The 26563-nt window shown below is 36.8% G+C and overlaps 1 protein-coding gene across 1 annotated transcript in view; it reads left to right on the top strand.

Moving 5' to 3' along the window:
* The window catches only part of LOC122224086, a 191117-nt gene that overhangs the window by 12240 nt on the left and 152314 nt on the right, over nt 1–26563 (top strand). The window contains exon 3 of the mRNA XM_042945447.1: nt 23606–23716. Within this exon, the coding sequence (XP_042801381.1) occupies nt 23606–23716 (111 nt within the window). The remainder of the gene's footprint in view (nt 1–23605; nt 23717–26563) is intronic.

The raw sequence follows: 26563 nt of genomic DNA, 5'->3' as shown, positions 1-26563 counted from the left end.
AGGAGCTGTGTGAGCAGGAAGTAAACTTCTACTGGGTGAAGGGCAGGGCACTGACCTCATTTATTAGAGCGGTGAGCTCACTCTGAATGCAGACCCGAGGAGAGGGGGCAGCATTGCACATCCCAGCCTCCTCTAGCCATGTTCCCACCCCCATTTTTTCTGTGACAACAAAATCTAATCAGGTCAACTAAACCCTACCAGTGTTCTAGCCTCTCACGCATAACAATGCCCCTGTCCCTAAAGACTTAAGACCTGAAAATTTCACACCAGGAGGCATATCAAGGAATGGGGTCGGGGAAACAGCCCTCAGCACATCACAGTGTGTAGGCAGTGAACCTGTTTACATAGTGGATGGCTCAGTCCTGTGCACATTCCATTCCATGCTCTGCCAACACTGTAAAAGGCTAATAAGGAAAAGAAAATGACCACTCCATTTGATCCTTAAAACTGTATTGTGCATGGATGCAAGCACAATGCACGGTCATTTATTATTAAATTTAAAGCTGTAAGAGAGAACAAACTCCTCACCTTCCCAAATAGAGACAAATACTTCTAATCTCTATGGAAAAGCAAAAGAAACAGGCATCTCCAAAGAGTGTGCCAGTGAGAGATTCATCTCCTCATAGATTTCTATGATCACAGGCCTCAAGTTGAGTTCTCGAGCCCACATATTATAATACCCACAGCAGGATAACATCTCTGTGCTGCTGTTACAGTTATTAATGCAGTTACAATTGAGAATTCTGTTGGCTGCATGCTTGACTAAGGGTATGAGTTTATCTTCACGATATCCCTGGAAGGCGGGCAGGTGATGACTTTTATTAACACCATTTTAGTGATGAAGGAGCCAGAAAAGAGGAATGCAAAGGCATTTCCGAGCATAATGCCGCAAATCTAAAGCAAAATTAAGTCCAAAACTCAAAGTATTTCAATTGTTAGTGTACGCTTAGGCAGTGATTCGCATCCATACATTTTTTGGGGACAGAATCCCTGTTGTTGAGGAAGATTTTCTCCAAGATCAAAAAAGAAAAAAATGTTAATGGCTTGGTGGTAGATTTAAAAGACTTTATGACTTTTTTTTGGTGCCTAGGCATGTCCTACTAGGGTGTGACTGTGAAGCAGAAGGGGAAGGACCAGCCTGAAATACATTTCCTACAAAGGACATTTCAGCCCTGATCTATTAAACATATAGGCACGTTTGCCAATATTCACAGCATACCACTGTGAGTTCATTTCTGTTCTTGTGGCATTGGAAAGACTTGGTGTGGTAATTTAGAATTATTCAAGGAAAGGAATCCCTGCCCAAGTTATATCTAAGATTACATGGCCCCCATTTCAAAGACTTGCTACGCATGTAAAGTAAAAGCCCCCCTTTTTAGCCTGACTTGCCTCAGTCCTCCATCCCCAGGGTCTCTTACTCCTGCCGCATACAAACATATTCCGACCTACACACCATTCACCCTATTTCTTACCCCGTTAACTCCCTGAAAGTCCTCTGTCTTCACGCATTTAATTTTGTTTATTCCATCCACTGGGGAGAACTTTATCTTCACATGAATCTACATGCCAGAGTCCCTTTTCATCCATAAAAGACCTTCTCTGAAATATCGCAGCTTCTCTTGAATCACAAAATTGACTTTGTGGGTCATTCACTTGCTCTCTTGCTTCCCATAAGATTTATCAATGGCTTGTGAACCCTTGGAACATAAAAACTGTCATGTTCAGTTTTTTTCCCCTGACAACTAGCATTGTGTTTTGTATGCAGCAAATATTCAATAAGTGCTTCCCTTGTTTAACCATTTTTTTTTAAGTTTATGGATTTATTTGGCTAGAGAGTGTACAAGCAGGGAAGGGGCAGAGAGAGGAGAGACAGAGAGTTCCAAGTAGGCTCCACATTGTCAGCACAGAGCCTGAGGTGGAGCTTGATCTCACCATGAACTGTGAGATCATGACCTGAGCTGAAATCAAGAGGCGGACGCTTAACTGACTGAGCTGCCCAGGCACCCATGTTTAACCAGTTTTTAATGTAGCTTCAATTTTTGTTTTTTTACTTTAATTAATTAACTTTTTATAGAGAAGAGATAGAATTCGATTTGGAATGAGACATGAGTTTTTTATAGGATACAGAAGGGTAACAGAGTCTAGAAAATACAATATATATTTGGTGGCATTCGTCATTTTGGATCAAGGATTTTTTGTTTGTTTTGACTATTGCTTTATTTATTTTATTTGATCCTCTCTCCGTTACATGCATGTTAGGATTTCAAGTTTTCCAAAGAAGTTAACACATCTGATGCTATTTTCTCTAAGTCTTTATGCTGCACTCTCTAGGAAACTATTTAAAATTACATCCACATGCCAGTAATGTGTGAGAGTGACCTTTGAGCCCCTTTTAGAAAGGCGAAAAGATACATTCTTGTTTCTAAAGGTATAGTTACATTAAAAAAATATAAATAAAAAAAATGAAAAAATAAAAAGGATGCCTAAGTTGAACTTTACTAGGTAAAAAAAATATAGCCAAAATCATTAGTGTTAGAAGAAATGATCATTACAATTTATTGGAATTAGAACAGCTGCCATCCCAAAAGGCATATTGTGAATATATAAGAGATTTCAGAAGTTTGTCCAGTTTATTATGTAATCAAGATAGCACTGCACTGGGTGATTCCCACACATTTAGATTTTTGGGACACTCTGTCCCTTGAGATTTATATAAAATTATTCCCATCTCCATCCCATATTTAATGGAAAATTCAGTATTCATGTTCAAATTCATATGTCCAAGATCTCTTGGGTTGGGATGAGATTACTCTAATGAAGGCTATTGTACTTGTCACATATACTTATAACTCCCTGTATTATTATATTTACAGATTTTAGTTAAATGTAATCATTCCATATTCAAAGATATAAACATCTATCAGAGAAATAAGAGTTTACAGAAATAAAGTTTGTTGTTGAAGTTGCATTCAATAGGCTCTACCTATAATTTATATAGGCAAAAAAAAAAAAAACAACCCAACTAGTATAGGGGAAGGGTTTCTGGTAGGATTTGGGGTATTTAAGAAGGCAATCCTTAAGATATGGGGATACCAGGCCACACAATAAATCTTCACTTCAGGGTGTTGCCATCCACATGATTATGCTGCCAAAAAATCTGTAGCTATTATTTTTCTATGTAAATTCCAATTCCTGGCAGGAAGATGAATGGCCCAAATTAGAATAAGGGTCCTATAACTAGAAAGTCTATTCCTGTTTTAGAACGAGGCCAGGTAGGAACGGAAGGAGCTACTCTAGTCTGCTTCTGTGCAGGTGCAGTCTTTCTTGGAGAAAGGGAGCTACTGTGTCTGGAGAGCTTCCTCAGGAGGTGTCTGATAGAAAGATGATTTGGTTTGCCTCCTCACTTGACAGATGAGGACACAGACTCCCCTCAGAGCTGAGTGCCATGCTCATGGCCATGAGCTGGAGGCTGAGATTCACGTGGAAGGAGGCCTCTTAATTCCCATTCCTTTACTGTGTCTACCCCACCTGGAGATGCATTTGGGACCTTTTATTGCAAAGATTAGAAGACTGAATAGAATATTAAACCTTTGGGAATTTCAGGGAAGGAATTCTGTTTTTTGAACTTGAATCTGAAAAGGTTTTCAAGTGTGTATAACACATATAAGGTAGTTCTATTTCCTTGTCCTATTGCCCATACCACCACTGGACCTGAGAAGCCACAGGAATAAAAACTGTTAGAGGAATAAAAAACATTACACAATATAATTTTGTTAGGTGCCCAGACTTTAAATCATCATGTAGAAGTTCAGATCATTACTTACGTATCTGATCAGTTTCCTGGTCCTGATCTGATGTGCACCGTGAGTTTGAGACTCATAGTCCCAGGCCACCTGCTCATGAACTTGGGTCTCTAGAGCAGCAGCAGCAGCAGCAGCAGCAGCACTGTCAATGGATAAAATGTTAGAAGTGCAATGTTTTAGGCACATCCTAAGATCTGCGGAATTGAACAGTTGGGGTCAAGGCCCAGTTCTGGCTTTAATGGACTTCCTGGTAATTCTGGTACACATTCAGGTTTGAGAACCACTGCTTCTAGCTATTGATCTTCTTAAAAAAAACAAAAACAAAACGAAACAAACAACTACCCTAGGCCTAGCTTATTTTACTTTTTTCTTTTCTTAAATAATTTTTTTAAGTTTATTTATTTATTTTTGAGAGAGACAAAGAGTACAAACAGGAGGGGCAGAGAGAAAGAGAGCGAGAATCCCAAGCAGCCCCCAGTTTGGGGCTCCATCTCATGAAACTGTGAGATCATGACCTGAGCCAAAATCAAGAGTTGGATGCTTAACTGACTAAGCCACCTGGGCGCCCCGATTTTACTTTTAATTGAGAAACCATATAGAGCACATTCTATATGCCCATCATTGTTATAAGTATTTTAGAAACAGTAACTCATATGGTCCTCATAACAGCCCTAACACATAAAAACAGCATCTCAGTTTTATATTGGGAGAAACTCATCATACTAGGAAGTCTAACACTTGCCTTATTATTTTTCCTTTATCATCCTCCAAAATAGTTGTTTGTTGTTTTTTTTTTTTTTTTTTTTGCCTTCCCAACCACACTAGAACAAACATGTGACAACAAAGAATGTGATCAATAAAGAGCTATTAAAATGAGTGAACATAAGAATGAATGAATGAATTTCTTTTATACAGAAAATTATCTTTATAGAATCCTCAAAAGGTCATGCCAGGTCATGCTGTAAACCTTTTTTTATGACTCTGTAATACATACTTTTACATGGCTCTGTGAGGAAAAAGAACCTCAGTTAGGACTTTTCCACATTGCACCTACCTGGGCAATAGCTCTGGGTGGTTAAAAAGACAGAGGAATCCAAGACCTATATAGCAGGTGGACTGCTAGAAAAGAGGCTGCAAATAAAATTTATTCAAATCTGAGAAATAGAATCTCATTCAGTTTCAGGACTCAGGAACAACAGGTAGAGACACAAATAAAAACCTTCCTTTTGCTTTGCTACAGGCTGAATGCTTGCATCTCCCCAAAATTTCGATAGTGAAACCTCACCCCCAGCATAGTGGTCTTAGGGGATGGGGCCTGTGGGAGGTGGTTAAGTCATAAGGGTGGAGTGTCCTTATGAAAGAGACCCCACAGAGCCCCCTCACCCCTTCCACCATGTGAGGGCACTGTGGGAAGATGCCATCCATGACCCAGGAGGCAGTCCTTCACCAGACACAGAACCTGCCAACACCTTGATCCCAGACTTACAGCCTCCAGAAGTTTGAGAAGTAAATGCCTGTTGTTTGTAAGCCAGCTTTTCTACGGTTACTTTTGTTATAGCAGCCTGAATGGACTAAGGCACACTGATAAGAGACTTGACACGACATGGAAGCTGATGGTCACACCCTGGTATCTCACTTGTAACCAGCAGAAGGCAGATGATGAAGGCAAGAGTGTCATCTTCAAATAGGAGGGCCTTTTATATTTGGAGGGTAGTGAGACCTCCACCGAATGCCTGTAGCAAATGTAAGAGTTAGTTTGTCATGATCTGACCCATGTCCTATCTGAATAGAACATGTAGTAGCAGAGTTTTCTCACTCCTACAAGATTACAGACTGTGGGATTCAAAACTATGATTTGAGACTAAGAAGATACAACAGAACATACTGGCCTAACAGAAGATATTACCACATAAGAAATACATGCTCTCCATTAAAATATAATGTCACTGATTGAGTTTAACAGCAAATTGGATTTGTCAGAAGAAAAGTCAATGCACTTAGATATGGGTCAATTTATATTGATAAGTTTGAAAGAAAATGAGAAAATATAGTACCCACTATATTTCTACCCATGCTCACATCTTCAGGACACCTAACTTCTAGCAGAGGGAACTCTTCACCAGGTCTCCTGACCTGGCAAGCCACATCCAGCAAGATAGGTTTGAGTTATGTACTTACTTTTTCACGGTCATCCAGCAGCCTGAGTCTTAGTCCCCTCTGATGTTAGAAAAGGGTGTGATGTGATGATGCACGAAAGTTCTCACGTGACGTTGGCCGGAAAGCGTTGAGTGAAGTGACAATAGACATTCCTGGACAAGACCAAGACCATTACTCAGGTCGACTTGGGGACAAGTTGGTGTGAACTTGGCATTGTTACTTTGCCAGCCTGCTCATCTGTCTTGATGACCAACTTCCACCTATCGAGGATTTGCATGCTTGCCTCAATAGGCTCTGCCAGATGAACCCCAAAGGGAAGTAATTCTAAAATAACACTGAAGACAAGCACATCTAGGACAGGTTCTCATGTGAATTAATAGCAGAACAAACAAACAAAAAAAAGAAAAAAAGAAGGAGGAGAGGGAGGAAGGACAAAGAGAAAGGAAAGAGAGAATCTTTCCTGGAGGCTTGCTTTCAATATATCATCTCATATTTTTCCTGAGTACATCAATATACCAGTTACAAATACAAACAAAAATTTATGAATTTCATTGGATGAATACTTGAATGCTTGAAGTAATAACATTTGCCATGTAAAGTGGCATCAGATTCCTCTTCCACACAGGAACTCTCCAAGCAAGAAAATTGTTGCCCAAACAGTGAGTCATTTCATTGTATGGCTGTGCTGGCATGACCCTACTGAGAAGGTGTTCAAGACTTTAGCTTTGGTTTAGAAGTCACTGATGGGTTGAGTGTGGGCTCAGTTTTTCTGCTGCTATGCTACTATTGACACGCAAGTTGCATGCTGAGTTAATTAGCAAAAAGACCAGAGCTTTGAGCCTGTTTCAGATATTTCTAGTTCTCTCCATTTTATTTTCACTGATAAATTTTATTTTTGGGTCTTGAGCCAAAGTTTATTCACGTATGAATTATTTGCATAATAAGATGCATAATAAGATTTTGAGGAATAAAAGACTTGTGAAACCCTAGGAATCAATTACTCCCAGTAATCCTTGGTTAAGATGTGTCCTTTAACGACTAGGTGGCTCAGTCAGTTGAGCATCCAGCTGTGGCTCAGGTCATGATCTTGAGGTTCGTGAGTTTGAGCCCTGTATTGGGCTCTGTACTGACAGCTCAGAGCCTGGAGCCTGCTTTGGATTCTGTGTCCCTTTCTCTCTGCCCCTCCCCTGCTCTCTCTCTCTCTCTCTCTCTCAAAAATAAATATTAAAAAAAAAAAAAGATGTGTCCTTTAAAAACTGACAAAATCCCCCTTTTCTATACTCTTAAATTCTATATAGCTTTCTGTTCCTTAACTACTCATTTTTTTGCTTCTCAATAAACACGAGGAATGCTTTCTGTTTCTTGCTGTAAGTTAGTGCTATTTATATTTTAGAAATTCCAGAGCCCTTCACATGTCACTTGAGACCCAGTGGCAAGAATGAATTACCCTGAACTGTGTCTCTCTTTCCTGACAGGTCTGCCTGAAAAGCAGCTTGCCTGGAGCTGAATTCATTGTTATTTCACTATCTGAGAGCTAGCTAGCAAGAGACAGTTTTACAAATTTTTAACATAAGGCATAAAATGAAATTCAACAGAAACTGATTTTTCCTTTTTTAAAAATTCCTGACTTTGGCCAAATTTAGGGACTGACATATTTTCAATTGCATAGTGTACATACTGTTGTATTTCTTTGACATTTAATCTTATAATCATTGCTCTAGGGAGAAATATATTAAGGTTTATTGGCAAACACATTTCCCCTAATTTCCTTTTTCCTAAAATAAAAAGATAAATTAAGACTTAGCACACATGTTAGCATTTAGTATTTGGTATAGCTTTGACCTTGCATATCCAGATAATGATTGGTATCCCGTAGCAACCGATTATACTCCATGCCTCAAAACTGTGCAATTTTAAATTAGTAGAACGTCTAAACTTAGGAGTTAAAGTATCAAAAAATGTTTATTTTCTAGATTAATGAAATCATCTAGAATATCTGAAGTGAATGTTATCTAGAGTCAATTTTATAAGCTAATATGGAAGTCCCTATTCTTTCATTCATCCTAGAAATAAATCTACGTTCTGATTACCTCTGTAATAATTATGCAACTCGTGATACGATGTTCATTGACAACAATCGATCCAGCATTTCCTCCTGATTTCTCTATTCCTTGAGTCGGCCACAGGCAAGCAAACACATAGTTGAGATGCTCAGAGTTGTCCCTGTGCTCTGGGGAATGTCAAAGGTAAACATTTTTCTAAACATTAGCACATAAAATCCTCCTTTTACATCGTATGTTCATGTTTCTGAAGGGAGAATTTCCGACCCTGGTAATATTTGAATCAATAGAACCTGCAATTCTTGCCTATATTTGAAATTTTATAATCAATTCTTATCACAATGCTTTTTCAAGTTAATAATGGTAACAATGGAATTGTAATAACTAACACTTACTCCTTGGAATGTGCCAAACGTCATATTATGCACTCTTTTTCCTTACTTAATTCTTACAACAACCATGTGAACTTGGTGGGTCCGTTTTGCAGGCAAAAAAATATATATGGAGGTTTTGAGAGATAACATTATTTATCATCACAAAGTGAGTCCGTGGCAAATCTGCGATTCAAGGGAAGACATCCTTAACCCAGTGCCTGAAGTTTTCCACACCAAGTGCTTTCGTTAATCATCCACTTCAGGGGCGCCTGGGTGGCTCGGTCGGTTAAGCGTCCGACTTCGGCCCAGGTCACGATCTCGCGGTCCGTGGGTTCGAGCCCCGCAAGGGGCTCTGTGCTGACAGCTCAGAGCCTGGAGCCTGTTTCAGATTCTGTGTCTCCCTCTCTCTGTGACCCTCCCCCGTTCATGCTCTGTCTCTCTCTGTCTCAAAAATAAATAAACATTAAAAAAAAAATTTAAAAAAAAATCAGCCATTTCATAATAATAAAAAATAATAATCTAATAAAAAGATTGGTTTAAATTCTCCTTTTCAGTACTCAGTGTAACATGTTTCTTAATAATCATAGCATAGAACTCTGATCTCATCCTAGAGTCAAATTTACCTTTTACTAGACCAGTTCATCTTGATTTCATCATTGTATGATTTTTCTCCAACACACTTATTTCTCCACTTTCCGTTATTGCAGTATAATTCAACCTACAGACGTATTTTGCTGAGTTACTAAAAAAAAAAAAAAAAGCTTTCTAGGGGGTTTCCCTGGCACTAAGGAGTAGCACCTTCCCATAATCCATTCTCTACAGCCATAGGTGTCCTTTTAAGATACAAATTTGATGTCAAATACCTACCTAAAACAGTTCATTGGTGTTCCGTGGATCTTAGGATAACACTACAACACTCAAAATGGCTTACGTGGTCTTCTGTAGTCAGCCTTCATGAATCCCCTAAGCTCTTTTTCTTCTAGCCCCAATGGGGTGCTGGCTTCTCAAGTCAATGTTGCTTTGACAGACCTCCCACATGGGCATATACTCTTCCTTCTACCTGGATTGCTCATTTGTCTTCTTCCATTGTTAACCTACACTCACCCTCCAGTTCTCAGCTAAATTGTAATTTTCCCTACAAAATTTTCCCTGACCTCCCTGAATATTTCAAAACCCTTATGACAATTTGACATAGCCTCATGTTTTTCTCTTTTTAAAATTTATTTTAGAGAAAGAGAGAACACAAGTGGGGGAGAGGGACAGAGAGAGACAGAGAAAATCTTAAGCAGGCTCCATGCTCAACGTGGAGCCAGACATGGCGCTCGATCTCATGACCCTGGGCTCATGACCTGAGCCCAAATCAAGAGTTGGTTGCTCAACCGACTAAGCCACCCAGGCACTCCTTGCCTTGTTTCCCTTATCAGTATTTTTCACAGATTTGTAAAATCTGCTCCTGTGCTGTGGGCTCCATAGGGCATTCTGTTTTCCTCAGACTCCAGATCTAATTCACATCATGTACAGTATTTCTTTCTTTTTTTTTTTTAATTTTTCCTTTCTTTTCTAATTTAAATTTTAGTCAGTTAACATCAGTCCAATATTGGTTTCAGAAGTAGAATTCAGTGATCCATCACTTACATACAACACCCAGTGCCTATCACAATGCCCTTCTAAATGCTCAACACCCACCTGGCCCATCTCCCACCTACTTCCCTCTCTCAACCCATAGTTTGTTCTCTATTAGTAAGAGTTTCTTGTGGTTTGTTTCCCTGTCTTCTCTCCTTCCCCCTTCCCATATGATCATCTGTTTTGTTTCTTAAATTACACATACGAGTGAAATTATATGGTATTTGTCTTTCTCTGATAGACTGACAAATATTTCTTCAATGAGTGAATACCACTCAACAACGAGATTTAGAATTTCTAAGCCCTAAGAGTTAAATGCTTGTAGATTATTGACTAGTCAGCCCTTTAAAAAGTTTAACTAAGATGAGTAGAGACACCCAGAGATCAAAGTCCATACATTTTCTTCCATAATTTCATCACAAAAGCTTCATACCTTGTATGGTTATTGCCATGTATTCAAAGCATTGTATATTTTGAATAACTGCTTTATTCATGGATGGATTATTTATGTTTCTTAAATTCAAAGCATGTAGAGTGCTTGTATGTATCTTTTTGTTATGAATATTTAGCTTAAGTTCACCGTGATTGGTAAACATATGCTATGAGATTGAAATCCTATGAAGTTTGTTGAAACTTGATTTATGTACTTACAAATGTTCTGTTTTTAGGGTATGTGCCTTGTGTACTTATATTTTGCAGAATATGGCTACAGAATTTTATAAATATCCACAAAATTAATCTATTATTCATATTGTTAAAATTTTCTCTGATTTCTCAGTTAAAACTTTTATCTGATTGTGAATTTGTTTCTTATGTAATTTTGCCATTGCTTTCTCTATATATTTAGTTTTTCTAATTTTTCTTCATATTGAACATTATAATTCAATCCATATTTAAGTGCATTGATTTTTCTTCTGTCACATCCAATCTGCTGTTAAACTCATCCAATGAGGTATTTCACAATTGTATTTTTTCTAGAGATTTCATTTGTTTCTTTTTTATAGCTTTGTATCTTTGCTGGGATTTTATATTTTTGTACTCATTGTGAGTATATTTTCTTTACATCGCTTAACATCAATTTTATACTTTTTAGGTCTTATCCTGCTCATTTCTACATCTGGGTCATCCCTACCAATTTACTTTTTTCTTAGTATGGGTTACATTTTCTTGCTTCTGTGTAAAGCTGGTAATTTTTTATTCCAAATGTTGTAAACAATGTATTGTAGATTACATGGATTTTGGTATGTACCTCTGAAAAACAGCGCATTTTACTTGTGGCAGCCAGTTAGTTTGACTAAAATCCAACCAAACACTGTGTCCCTGTGGTGACGAGCAACTGAAGTGGGTTTTTGGTGCTTTTAGTCGTAGCTTTGCTGTTTGGAGTTTCGTGTGTACTCCTGCTCAGTTTCTCCAGTGCCTTAAGAGAGCTGCATTTTTATATTTTGTTCAGAACTTATAATTATTATATGGAAAGGAGTTGGCCCAATACAAGCTACTTTGCTACTAATGGAAGTGGAACTCTGCTTTATATATTTTAAGATAACATTATTAGGTGCACGTAAATTTAGAATTGTTAAACCTTTCATGATTATGAAGTAAGTTAATGACATGTTATTCAGAATTTTCATTAGTGACGATATGCTGTTGAGCGACCCCCTCAGTTTTTGATAGCTTGAAAATATCTTTATTTCACCCTTTTCCTTGAAAGATTTGACTTTTATTTTCTCTTTAGCTTCCTGAAGGTACATAACTTTATAGTATCGTTGTTACATTTCTAAAAGTTATTTGTCTTTTCTTACAGGGTGTATTTAAGATTCTTGTTTTTCGGGGTTTTTTTGGGGGGGGCTAGATTCTTGTTTTCCCTAATATCATTCAGTTTCAGTATAATGGATGTAATATGGATTTTTTTTTCTTGGTACATATGCTGCTTGGATTGGATTTCTTGAACATGTGATTTCTTTCTTGGTTATAGAAGGCTATGATCTTTTCAAGTATCACCTTTGCCCATTTTCTTACTTAATATCTTTCTGGACTTTATATAAAAGTTAACTTTCTCGCTCTTTTTATCTTATTCCTTTCACATTTTTACTTCTTTACCTCATTTTATTCCATTGTGTTTAACTTCCTTAGATTCATCTTTCTTTACCCCCATAATTTTTCTGTCTAGTCTTCTGATAGTCTTGTTCATTATCTATTTTTTCAATCATTACATTTATCAGCTCTTAACATTCAGTTTTGTCCTTTTTCAATTCTGTTTGGTAATTCTGTAAGTTGAGAAAAAAATCGGTTGCTATTCCAAATCACACGTGCCAAAAGTAGTTAAAGATTTCATGTCAAAAACTAAAAAGCTCATGGTAGCAAATTTGATATGTACTTATTACATCTGAAGTAAGGAAATATTTTTTAAGCAAGAAACAAAAAGTACTGATTATGAACAAAAGAACAGTATTTTGGATTATATTAAAATTAAGAAGTTTTATTTTCAAAAAAGTTTTTAAGTTTTTATTTAGTTAAAACTGGGAGAATAGATTTAACATATTGATATTTGATACACAATACACACAACTGAGAAAATATTGGCATCAAGAATATATAAATGCTTCAGACTAATACAAAAACACAAAAATATAATAGGAAAGTGGCCCAAAGATACGTAGTGACATTTCACAAAAAAATAAACAAAACAAATCACAGATAGGCAATACCAATATAAAGAATTTTCAGCATCAGTGGAAATTAGAAACATACAAATCAAGGCCACAATGAACTGTCACTTAATTGGCATCTATTTTAACCTGAAAATGAAAAGTATTAAAATATGAATAAATAGGATATTTTATATGGTGCTATTGAGAGAAAATTTGTATATGCAGTATGGGACAAAATTTGCCATTTATGTTCAAGTAGAATATTTCTTTTTCACATGAACCATCAATTCTACTCCTGATAATGTATTCTGGAGAAACCATTCCACATGTAAAGAAAAGACATCTGCACACATATTAAGAGTTTCAAATAGCAAAATTTCTGAAAATCTTTTGATCAATCTTTTGATAAGATAGTGGATTAAAAAGTACTTTTTTAAAGGAAACAATAAAGCAATCTTTATCTATCCATACTGTAGAATATCAAGCAACCATTAAAAAGGAATATATACCTGTATTATACATATGTTGACCAATGATAGATACATAGGTACATACATACATTGATGTAGATATAGACATGACCATTGATGTAGACATTTTCCATAACATATGGATAGCTGTAAGAAAGCAGGGGATAGGGGTAAGAAAGCAGATTGGATTAAAAACACATACATATACATAAAAATACAATTCTGTATTATATACATGGTACATTATATAAAATATATGTAAGGTAAAACTGTTAATAATGGTTCTATTTTGACATACTCTAATCTTCTTTAAAGTAATTGATGCCTAGTAATAAATGGTTCCTGATTCATTGAAGCATGTCTGAATTTCCAAAATCTAGTACATCTCATTTGCTTGAAACATCTTTTAAACCAATTTGATCTCTTCAGAATTTAGCTAACCTAGGAAATTGTTATTTCTACACTTTCCTTCTCATGCATATGTTTCATTTCTTTCTTCCTTTCAAACTTTAGGGCATTACTTTTGGATTGATATTAAGCAATTATATCTTCTAGTTTTTGAAGTATTAGGTGTGGCTATTTTTAAATTAAAAATTACTCAGCAAGAATCAACATTGGAAGATGTCAGCAGACCCTAGGGTCCCCTCATCCCATGAATACAACTAGATAACTATCAAATTATCCTACATATCCCAGAAATTGACCTGAAGACTGGCAGAACAAACTCCACAACTAAAAGTAGAGAAGAGGCCACACTGGAGAAGATAGGAAGTATGGAGACATAGTTTAGGGGAGAAACAGATTCTGGCTGCTGCACAGAAGTGGGAGCTGTGTTTGCAGAGAAGGGCTACAGACAGATGGGCACACAAGGGAGTGCACAGGGAAAACTAGTCCCCATAACAATTGGCTTGGAAAGTGAGAAGGGCCAAATTTCATGATGTCTGACAATAAGCAGGGCTTAAAGCCTAAAGTTCTAAAGACCAGCAGGCCTGGATTAGGGAGAGCCCAGAGGGCACTGGGCCTGCTCTTGGAGAGAAGGCGACAAACAACCTGTGGACATACAGTGCAGAAACAGTGATCTGAAGAGTGCCTGGGGTGGTGTGCTTGGGTGGCTCAATCAGTTAAATACCCGGCCCTTGGTTTTGGCTCAGATCATGATCCCATGGTTCATGGGTTCGAGCACTGCATCGGACTCTGTGCTGATGGTGCAGAGCCTACCTGGGATTCTCTCTCCCTCTCTTTCTGCCTCTCTCTCAAAATAAATAAGCATTAAAAAAAATTTCTTTTTTAATGAAGAGTGCCTGGAGCACACAGTGGGGAGGTTATTTGCTCATCTCAGAGCATGTCCCAGAGAGGCAACATTCATGGAGAGACCCCTCCAGGAACAAAGGAACTGGCCAATGCTATTTCCCTTCCCTGACCCTCAGGGTAAGTGTAGGGCCACCTGTGGGAACCAATGTAGGGCTGACACTGCCTGCCTAACTTGCTTCCACCGAGCCCCATCACCCCACAGTCCAGTAGAACTGCACTTCCCAGGCTTGCTTGCATCAGTCCCAGTGCAGCAGTCCCCATCCCCAGAAGACTGGCCCCAAACCCTTCTCACACCTCATTTCCCAATGTGAGTTTAGGGAAGTCTTGGTTCTGGTGGGAATGGTGACAGGTCTCATTTCACAAGCAGATCAGAGCAAACCTACTTAAAACGCACCACATTCAGGCCAGGGACCAAACACTGCCCACAACAGGCAAAAAGAGCTCTGCAGATGACTGGTCTGAAGAATAAAGCAGCCAGGATAAAACAGTAGAACATGTGCAGCATACATTGAGGCATTTCTTGAAGCATCAGGCTCTGGGGAACAAGGTCACTCATGGCAGGGCACTATAAGACCTCTTCTCAATAAAGCCATTACCCTCAAGAACAGGAGATGTATCTGACTTTCCTAATACAGAAACTGGCACAGACAGAAAAAATGAGAAGACAGAGAAATTTATCCCAAATAAGAAAAGATCATAGCCAGAGATCTAAGCAAAACAGATATAACTAACATGACTAATGAAATGATCATAAGGACAAGAAAAAGAGTGGAAGACATGAGTGAGACTCTTAATGTAGAGATGAGGAATAACAGCAGAGATAAAGGGATCAATAAATGAAAAGAGAAATATGCTCAATGGAATGAAAAGCAGGCTAGAAGAAGCAGAGGAATGAATTAATAACCTAGAAGGCAGAGTAATGGAAAGTAGTCAAGCTGAACAGAAGAGAGAAAAAAGAATTAGGCAAATACAAAGTAGGAAACTTAGTGACTCAGTCAAATGTAATGAAATTCATACTATAGGATTCCTAGAAGAGGGAAAAAATGAGCCAGAAAATTTATTTGAAGAAATAATAGCTGAAAACTTCCCTAATCTGGGGAAAGAAACATATCCAGATACAGGAGGCACAGAAAACCCCAAGAAAATCAACAAAAGCAGATGCACTTCAAGATACATTATAATTAAATTTGCAAAATATAGTGATAAAAAAATTTAAAGGAGCAAGACAAAAGACAGTGACATGCAAGGGAACCCCATACAGTTAGCAGGGGATTTTAGAGCAGCAACTTTCCAAGCTGGAAGGGGGCATGATATATTCAAAGCGCTCAGTTGGAAAAATCTGCACCCAAGAATATTCCATCCAAGAAGTCTATCATTCAGAATAGAAAAGATAAAGAGTTTCCAGACAAACGAAAACTAAAAGCATTCTTAACAAATCAGTCCTACAAAAAATATTAAAGGGGACTCTTGAGTGGAAAGGAGAGGACAAAAGCAATAAAAATGGATATTTCTGTGAAAAATTAGCCAAGGAACTCAGAAAATAAAAGAATGTAAAATAAAACAACATACACCTAAACTATGGGGAAGAGAGGAGTGAAAAATGGGTTCAAACGTAAACTACCATCAACTTAATACAGGCTGCTATATACAGAAGAGGTTGTATACAAACCTGCTGGTAACTCTGTATCAAAAACCACTAATATGTAAATAATAAAAAGAGAAAGAAATCCAAATATATCACCAAAGAAAATCAGCAAAACATGAAAAAAGAGAAAGATAAGAAGGAATCAGAAAATCTTCATAAACTACAAAACAATAATTAAAAAATGACAATGAAAGCATGTCTATTAATAATTACTTTGAATGTAAATGAACTTAATGCTTCAGTCAAAAGGCATAGGTGACAGAATGTATAAGAAAACAAGACCCATCTATATTCTCCCTACAAGAAATGCATTTGAAACCTAGACACCTGCAGGTTGAAAGTGAGGAGATGGAGAAACATCTATCATGAAAATGGATGTCAAAAAAAAAAAAAAAAAAAAAAAAAGACTGAGTAGCGATACTTTAATTGGACAAAATAGACTTTAAAAGAAAGACTGTAAAAGGAGACAAAGAAGGATATTATATGATATAGATGACAATCAAACAAGATGTTATAATAATTGTAAATATTTATGCACCCAACATAGTAGCATCCAAATACATAAAGCAGTTAATAACATATATAAAGGAACTGATTGATAATAATGTGATAAATGTTGGGGACTTTAACACCCCACTTACATCAATGGACAGATAATCTAAACAGAAAATCAACAGAGAAACAATAGCTTTGAATGACACACTGGAACAGATAGATTTAACAGACATATGCAGAACATTCCATCCCAAAGTAGCAGAATTCACATTCTTTTGAATGCACATGTAACACTCCAGAATAGATCAGATGTTAGACCACAAAATAAACTTCAACAATTTCAAGATCAAAGTCATACCATGCATCTTTTCTGACCACAATGCTATGAAACTAGAAGTCAACCCCAAGAAAAAAGCTGGAAAAACCACAAATACACATAGGTTAAATAACATGCTACTAAATAATTAATGGGTCAACCAGGAAATAAAAGAAAAAGTTTAAAAAGTACATAGAAACAAATGAAAATGAAAATACAATGGTCCAAAAACTTTGGAATGCTGCAAAAGTCGTTCTAACAGGGAAGTTTATAGCAATACAGTTCTACCTCAAAAGCAAGAAAAATCTCGGGGTGCCTGGGTGGCTCAGTCGGTTAAGCGTCCGACTTCAGCTCAGGTCACGATCTCGCGGTCCGCGAGTTCGAGCCCCGCGTCGGGCTCTGGGCTGATGGCTCAGAGCCTGGAGCTTGCTTCCGATTCTGTGTCTCCCTCTCTCTCTGCCCCTCCCCCGTTCATGCTGTGTCTCTCTCTGTCTCAAAAATAAATAAACGTTAAAAAAAAAAAAAATTTAAAAAAAAAAGCAAGAAAAATCTCAAACAAACAACATAACCTTACACATAAAGGAGCTAGAAAAGAACAATAAACAAAACCTAAAACCAGCAGAAGGAAGGAAATAATAAAGATAGAGCAGAAATAAATGACATATAAACTAAAAAGAAATGATAGAATATATTGATGAAACCAGGAACTGGTTCTTTGAAAAAAATCAATACAACTGATACCCTTCTAGCCAAATGTATCAAAAAAAAGAGAGAAAGGACTCAAATAAAATCAGAAATGAGAGAGGAGTAATAACAAAAACCACAGAAATAAAAAGAATTATGAGAAAATATTATGAAAAAAGGCCATCAAAATGGACAACCTAGAAGAAATGGATATATTCCTAGAAAAATATAAACTACCAAAACTGAAACAGGAAGAAATAGAAGATTTGAACACATTCATAACCAGCAAAGAACTTGAATCTGTGATCAAAAAAACAACAAACAAAAGTCTAAGACTTAATGATTTACAGGTGAATTCTACAAAACATTTAAAGAAGAATTAATACCTATTCTTCTCAAACTATTCCAAAAAATACAAGAGGAAGGGAAACTTCCAAATTCATTCTATGAGGCCAGCATTACCCTGATACCAAAACCAGATAATGACATCACTAAAAAAGAGAACAGCAGACCAATATCCCTGATGAACACAGACACAAAGATCCTCAATGAAAGACTAGCAAACCTAGTCCAACAATACATTGAAAAAAATCATTCACCATGATCAAGTGGGATTTATTCCTGGGTTGCAATGAAGATTCAGTATTCACAAATCAATCAACATGATACGTCACATCAATGAAAGAAAGCATAACAACCATATGATCATTTCAGTAGATGGAGAAAAAGCGTTTGACAAAGTACATCCATTCATGACAGAACCCTCAACAAAGTAGGTGTAGAGGGAACGTATTTCACCATAATAAAAGTCATAGATGAAAATCCTGCAGCTAACATCATCCTTAATGGGAAAAAAACTGAGACCTGTTCCTCTAAAGTCAGGAACAAGATGAGAATATCCATTCTCACCACTTTTATTCAACATGGCAGTGGAAGTCCTAGCCACAGTAATCAGAAAACAAAAAGAAACAAAAGGCATCCAAATTGGTAAGGAAGAAGTAGAATTTTCACTATTTGCAGATGACATGATTCTATATGTACAAAACACTGAGGATTACACCAAAAAAAAAAAACTGCTAGAATTGATAAACAAATTCAGTAAAGTCAGAAGACACAAAATCAACGTATAGAAAACTGTTCCATTTCTATATGCCAATAATGAGGCAGCAGAAAGAGAAACTAAAGAAACAGTCCCTTTCACAGTTGCACCAAAAATAAAATGATTACTAGGAATAAACCTAACCAAAGATGTGAAAGACCTATACTCTGAAAACTATAAAAGGTTGATGAAGGAAATTGAAGATGACACACAAAAAAGGAAAGACATTCCATGCTCATGGATTGGAAGAACAAAATTTAAAAAAAATATACTACCAAAAGCAATCTACACATTTAATGCAATCACTATAAAAATATCAACATTTGGGGAGCCTGGGTGGCTAAGTTAAGCCTGTGTCACACTCTGTGCTCACAGCTCAGAGCCTAGAGTCTGCTTTGGATTCTGTGTTTCCCTCTCCCTTTGCCCCTTCCCTGCTCACACTCTGTCTCTGTCTCTAAAATGAAGAAACATTAAAAAAACTTTTTTTCATACCAATAGAATTTTTCACAGAATTATAACAAACAATCCTAAAATTTGTATGGAATCACAGAAGACCCCAAAAGCCAAAGCAATCTTGAAAAAGAGAAGCGAAACTAAACTGGAGTCATCACAATTCTGGACTTCAAGTATAACACAAAGCTATAGTAATCAAAACAGTATGGTACTGACACAAAAATAGACACATAGACCAACAGAAGAGAAAACCCAGAAATAAACCCACAACTATATAGTCAATTAATCTTTGATAAGGCAGGAAAGAATATACAATGGGAAAAAGATAGTCTTCAACAAATGGTGTTGGGAAAACTGGACAGCCACATGCAAAATAATGTGACTGGACCACTTTCTTTCACCATACACAAAAATTAATTCAAAATGGATTAAAGACCTAAATGAGAGATGTGAAACCATAAAAATCTTAGAAGAGAACACAGGTAGTAATTTACTTAACATTGACTGTTGTAACTGTTTTCTAGATATGTCTCCTAGGGCAAGGGAAACAAAAGCAAACATAAGCTATTGGGACTTCATCAAAATAAAAACCTTTTGCACAATGAAGGAAACAATCAACAGAACTAAAAGGCAATCTACCGAGTGGGATAAGATGTTTGCAAATGACATACCTGATAAAGGGTTAGTATCTAAAATATGTGAAGAACTTATAAAACTCGACACCCCAAAACTAAATAATCCAATTAATAAATAGGCAGAATACATGAGTAGACATTTTTACAAAGAAGATATCCAGATGGCCAACAGACACATGAAAAGATGCTCAACATCACTCATCATCAGGGAAATGCAAATCAAAACTGCAGTGAGATATCACTCACATCTGTCAGAATGGCTCAAATTAAAAAAACACAAGAAACAACAGGTGTTAGCGAGGATTTGGAGAATGGGAAACCCTCTTGTACTGTTAGTGGGAATGCAAATGGATGCAGCTCCTGTGGAAAAGAGTATGGAGTTTCCTCAAAAAATTGGAAATAGAAATATTCTATAATCTAGTTATAGAACTTTTCGATATCTACCCAGCAGAATACAAAACTAGTAACTCAAAGGGATACATACACCACTATGTCTATAGCAGCATTCTTTACAATAGCCAAAGTGTGGAAGCAGCCCAAGTGTTCATCATTTGTGTATATATGTGTATATATATAATGGAATATTACTCAGCCATAAAAAATAATGAAATCTTGCCATTTACAACAACATGGATGGAGCTAGACAGTGTAATGCTGAGTGAAATAAGTCAAAGAAAGACAAATACCATATGATCTCAATCATATGTGGAATTTAAGGAACAAAATAAATGAGCAAAGGGAGAAGAAGAGATCAAGAAACCTACTCTTAACTATAGAGAATAGACTGATGCTTTACAGAGAGGAGGTGGGTGGGAGAAAGGGTGAAATAGATGATAGGGATTAAGGATAACCACTGAGTGATGTATGGAAGTGTTGAATCACCATATTGTACACCTGAAACTAATAAAACACCGTATGTTAAAATATATTACTAAGCAAACATTTGTTAATCTCAGAATTTTAGTCATGGATGTAGTTCCAATTGGTCTGGCTATGAGAAATTTCAAGCAACAGCATTGCTCAAGAATTAATATATTACAGGGGCACCTGGGTAGCTCATTTGGTTAAACTTTTGACTTTGGCTCAGGTCATGATCTTGAGGTTCATGGGTTTGAGCCCCACGTCGGACTCTGTGCTGACAGCTCAGAGCTTGAAGCCTGCTTCAGATTCTGTGTCTCCCTCTCTCTGCCCCTCCCCTGCTCACGCTGTGTCTCTCTCTCTCTCAAAAATAAATAAAAACATTAAAAAAACTTTTTTTAAAGATATGTTCTTAGACACAACAAATAAATTGAAAGACTGTCTACAGGAACAGGAAAAGTGAACCTATATACTTTTGTAATACAGAGTATAATTTATAATTGTAAATATTAGGGGAAAATTTGGCTAGAATAATTCACTATTTAAACTTTACTGGTTTGAAAACCCAAATTTATCTTGAACCATTTTTTCTGAATAATTTCCTCAGAGTAAAAGCTACCCCCACATTTTTGGATGGGGAACTTAGTGTAAGTATCATTTCCAAAATAAATGTTTTGATGAGTTTAAAGGTTAAAGAATCAGAAACACATGGACTGAGTTTTCCAATAAATAAATATAAAATTCAAGGAAATTTGATTTGCTAAAGCTTGTTTTATTTTACCAAATACAGAGCATTTGAAAATCACTTAAAATATTGGACCCCGTTGAGCACCACATAGGATACGTGTTTGTGTGTGTGTGTGTGTGTGTGTGTGTGTGTGTGTGTGTGTGTGTATAAAATGATGGCTAACGGGAATGTCATTAGTTCTCAGGTATTATTACTATTATAGATCCATTCAACATTTTTTTTTTTTTTTTTTTTTTTTTATTTATTTTTGGGACAGAGAGAGACAGAGCATGAACGGGGGAGGGGCAGAGAGAGAGGGAGACACAGAATCGGAAACAGGCTCCAGGCTCCGAGCCATCAGCCCAGAGCCTGACGCGGGGCTCGAACTCACGGACCGCGAGATCGTGACCTGGCTGAAGTCGGACGCTTAACCGACTGCGCCACCCAGGCGCCCCTAGATCCATTCTTTCTTATTTAAATGCTTTGGTTTCCTCTTATTAATTCAGTGCAAATCGTTTGATTACCCACTGTTACACACTTAATTTAAAGGGATTAAACAATGGACTACAACTTACAATATTTTAATTCTTATTAATTATTTTTTAAGTAATCAAGGTGCTCACAAATTTAAAATGGTAGAAAATCCTTGAATTCCACATCTCTGTGAAGTCATGTTACTAGTGTTTTCTAATTAATTTGAAAATTTTGTTTTTGGCCAATCTGACAATTAAGATATATAATTTGTTTTATATATGATTATATATAGTTTTATATATTTTATGTATAATTCAATATTATAATTCAATTTTAGCATGGAGATTGAAAACTGAAAGACAATGTTATTTTTGGAAGTCTTGTTATAATAATGCAGGTGACTGGTAAGAAGAAAAGTGCTATCTTATGACTCAAAGGTTGTTTGTTGATTCTCCTTTGTTTAAAATTTTAAGCCATCTTCTGGATAAGTAAGCAAAATAATGTAAATTTAAAATATCTGAAATTGAATAAATTTAGGGAAATCTAAGAACTAAGATGTGGCATGTCAAACAGTATCCCTCATTTTGCAAAATATTTTCCATGAGACACTTGCAGGTGCATCTCATACACACATAAGCACACATGCATGCACACACACACACACACACACACACACACTGGCACATGCTGATTTTCTGAGAAAGTAAATACTGATAAACACTGCAAACTCTACCTTAGAGGAAACTTTAAAGGGTCTGAAAACTCCTGAAGTAAAAATAAAAGCGAGGAGACCTAAACCTGATGTTCAACTCCATTTCATCAACAGCTTTCCAGACTTATTACATATCAGAGAATTTTTTCTTGAGTAATACCTAATGTTAAATCCCAGAATTAGTTCCTTGTCCATTCACTATGGTAATGGAGCCAGAGAATCCTGTGGATATTAATTAACTGGCTCTGTACTTTGCTGAAGCATAAAAAAGCTATATAATTGGTTCAATAATTTTTGGTGTTAGTAACATAAAAAGGAAACTGTAGGAAAACACACCTTCATAAAATAGGAGCTATATCACTGTGTTTTCTGGTCATAACTCCTAATTGAGGTTGGAGCTTATTGAAACATTGCACCTCAGAATTATTTAGAGTTGAGTAAGTACTACAAGGTGCAGATATATAATTAGGTATTACAGTCAATTCTTTTACAGATAACAGTCAATTTAACTTACAGAATAATTTTCCTGTTGGTTTGCCTTAGTGCAAAGACAGTACATGCTCATTCATCATGTGCAAAAATGAATAAAAGTACAAGAAATAAACTGAAATCCACCTTAAATTTTATCACATAGATGGATATGCTGATACATCGTAGAAGGCGGTACTATATGCATGAGTATCAGATATGTAAATATATGATATCAGTGACCAATTCTTTACGTTCAAATGCTTATAGACCTTTCTCTGCGCCTATCTACACAGAGATAATATATAGATATTACCCTCTAGGCCGCATCATATTTATGTGTGTACTCGTGTGTGTATCTATGCATGTGCATATATACATAAATATGTACGTATTATACACACGTATTTGTAACATACTCTTTTTTTTTAATGTGGCTGGACTCATGCCACTGCCAGGCACTCATACTCTACTTCCTCAGGCAAATCACTCTCCCTGACTCCAAAATTACTTTTTAATGTTTCTGCACTGTTTTCCAACTATCTCCCGACAAAAATACAAACTCAACAGATGATCTCATCTTAATTTTTCAGAAAAAGAAAACATCGAGCACATCAGCCAGTGAAACTCACTGCGTCCTTTGAAGTCTACGGAATGCTTGCATTGGTGTCTATACTTCCCGCTTTCCAGTTTGCACGAAAGAGGTGGGTGTACACTTTAGTGCCTAAATCAGAGCCCTCCCCCTGAATCTGCTTTTCCCCCACTGTCCTTTGTGCATCCCCTCCGTCTTCCAAACTTTCTAGTTATCTGCTATCTGTTAATAAGCATACTCAAGAAGCAGTATGCCTTTTTTAAAAAGTGAAGCCCCTTTTAACCCACAGCATCTTCAGATGGAATTCTCCTCTTTCCCTTGTCTCCAGAGTCAAATTCCTTGAAAGCTTTGTCTATTCTCACTCCACTTCTTCACTCTCCAGTCACCTTCAATATACTCTAATCTGGTCTCTGTACTGAGAATTGTTTTTTTCAAAAGGACAGAGGGAATGAGGCTTTTTCAGCCAGCTCTTCCAGCAGTATTAAAACACTCTCTCATTTGTAGTGTCTTTCAAACAGTTCTCATGCTCAGCTTCTGTAATTTCACACTCTCCTGATTGGCATCCCATCGCAAGTCCCTGTTTATATTCCTTTCTGGCTCCTTGCCAGCCTCCTGACTAAGACATGATGAAGTTCTGTAAGACTTTCCAAGTCCTCCTCTTTTGCCTCCCTACATTCTCTCCCCGGATGTTTCTTTCCAGCCTCTGGTTTCAATTACCCTCAGCATGTTAACGCTCCCTGCCCCGGACTCCTCTGCTGAGGGCCGTATCATAGATCAAAATGCTTACTTGACATCTCCACTCAGATGTCTCAAAGGCTCCTCAAGAGCAACACAATCAAACAAGAATTTATGAGAATCCGCACCACACTGGCTCTCTCCCACTGTTACCCACACCGGTCACGCTGCCCTTTTGGCCCAGACCCCCCAGCTCGCTTCCCCGGCCTTCAACCAGTAAGGTTGGTGGACTCTAATCCTTAAATAATTACAGGTTTATTTTGTAAAAAACTACACAGTGTCTCTTTTCCTCTTAGTATATAAGATTAGAAAGCAAGCTGAAAAATAGAAAGTATAACTCCATAGAGAAATGTTATCAATTTTCCACTTGTTTGGCATCCTGCTTGCCAACAAGTATTTCCAGTTTCTTTCTTATGTTTCCTATTGGGTCTTTCAAATCTATCCTCCATTAAGGAAAAGTATATTGTGTATGTAAAATATATTAATTATCAATGTTGTTTCAGCTTCCACCAGTTTCCTTTTCTGTTTAGTCCCTGCACCATTGTGGGTGAAAAGTATGCACAATGCAACTGTATTTTGTAAAAGTTTATTTATTTTGGGGGGGGGGTAGGGTCAGAGAGAGAGAATACCAGGCAGGCCCCATGTGGTCAGTGCAGAGCCCAATGTGGGGCTCAGTCTCACAAACCATGAGATCATGATCTGAGCCAAAATCAAGAGTCAGTCGCTTAACTGAGTGAGCCACCAGGGTGCCCCTGCACACTGCAACTCTTAGGCTACACGGCTGACATGTTAAGGAGTGACAGTTTTCCATCACAGTAGCCATGTCTCTAAAAAAAAAAAAAAAAAATTCCAAATCGTGCTAACAGAACTCACTAAATTTATGTTATGGTCGATGTAAGTATAAGTAGATGCAAAGAATCTTGTAGAAATCATTCTTTTAAAATATTTTTGTCGATAACATCGTGTTTTATCATTTTAATGCAAATCCCTATCAAAATACCAACAACATTTTTCACAGAATTATAACAAACAAACCTAAAATTTGTATGGAACCACAAAGATCTTGAATAACCCAAGCAGTCTGGAAAAAGAAAAACAAAACAGGAGGTATCACAATTCCAGATTCAAGTTATATTACAAAATTATAGTAGTTAAAACAGTATAGTATTGGCATAAAAATAGAAACATAGATCAGTAAAACAGAAAACCCCGAAATAAACTTACAATTATATGGTCAATTAATCTTTAACACAGTAGGAATGAATATCCATTGGGGAAAAATAGTCCCTTTAACAAATGGTGTTGGAAAAACTGGATAGCCACATGCAAAAGAATGAAACTGAACCATTTTCTTTCACAAAAATAAATTCAAAATGGATTAAAGACCTACATAGGAGACCTGAAACTATAAAAATCCTAGAAAAAAACACAGTAACTTCTTTGACATTAGCCATAACAACTTCTTTTTAGATATGTCTCCTGAGGCAAGGGAAATAAAAGCAAAAATAAACTCTTGGGACCACATCAAAATAAAAAGCTTCTGCACAGTGAAGGAAACAACCAACAAAACTGAAAGACAACCTGCTGAATGGGAGAAGATACTTACAAATGACATATCTGGTAAAAGGTTAGTATCTAAAATATCTAGAGAATGGATACAACGCAACAGACAAAATCCAAATAAACCAATTAAAAAGTGGGCAGAAGACAGCAACAGTCATTTCTCCAGATAAGACATACAGATAAAGACACATGAAAAGATGCTCAACATCACTCATTATCAGGGAAATGCAAATCAAAGCTGCGATGCGTTATCACCTAATACCTGTCAGAATGGCTACAATCAAAAACACAAGAAACAACAGGTGTCAGTGAGGATGTAGGAAAAAACAAGTCCTCCTGCATTGTTGGAAGGAGTGAAAACTGGTGCAGCCACTGTGGAAAACAGTATGGAGATTCCTCAAAAAGTTAAAAATAGAACTACCCTATGATCCAGTAATTGCACTACTGGGTAGTTACCCAAAGAATAGAAAAACACTAATTCAAAGGGATATATGCATCCATGTGTTTACTGGAGCATTATTTATAACAGCCAAACTATGGAAGCAGCCCGAGTGTTTATATCATTTGATGAATGTATAAAGAAGAGGTGAAGGATATATACATATATATATATATATATATATATATATATATGTATATATCCCCCTATGTATATATCCCC

The sequence above is a fragment of the Panthera leo genome, chromosome B4 (assembly GCF_018350215.1).
Source record: "Panthera leo isolate Ple1 chromosome B4, P.leo_Ple1_pat1.1, whole genome shotgun sequence".
NCBI classification, from domain to species: Eukaryota; Metazoa; Chordata; class Mammalia; order Carnivora; family Felidae; genus Panthera; species Panthera leo.
The sequence above is the reverse complement of the archived record's forward strand: the minus strand, read 5'-3'. Positions and strand labels throughout refer to the sequence as shown.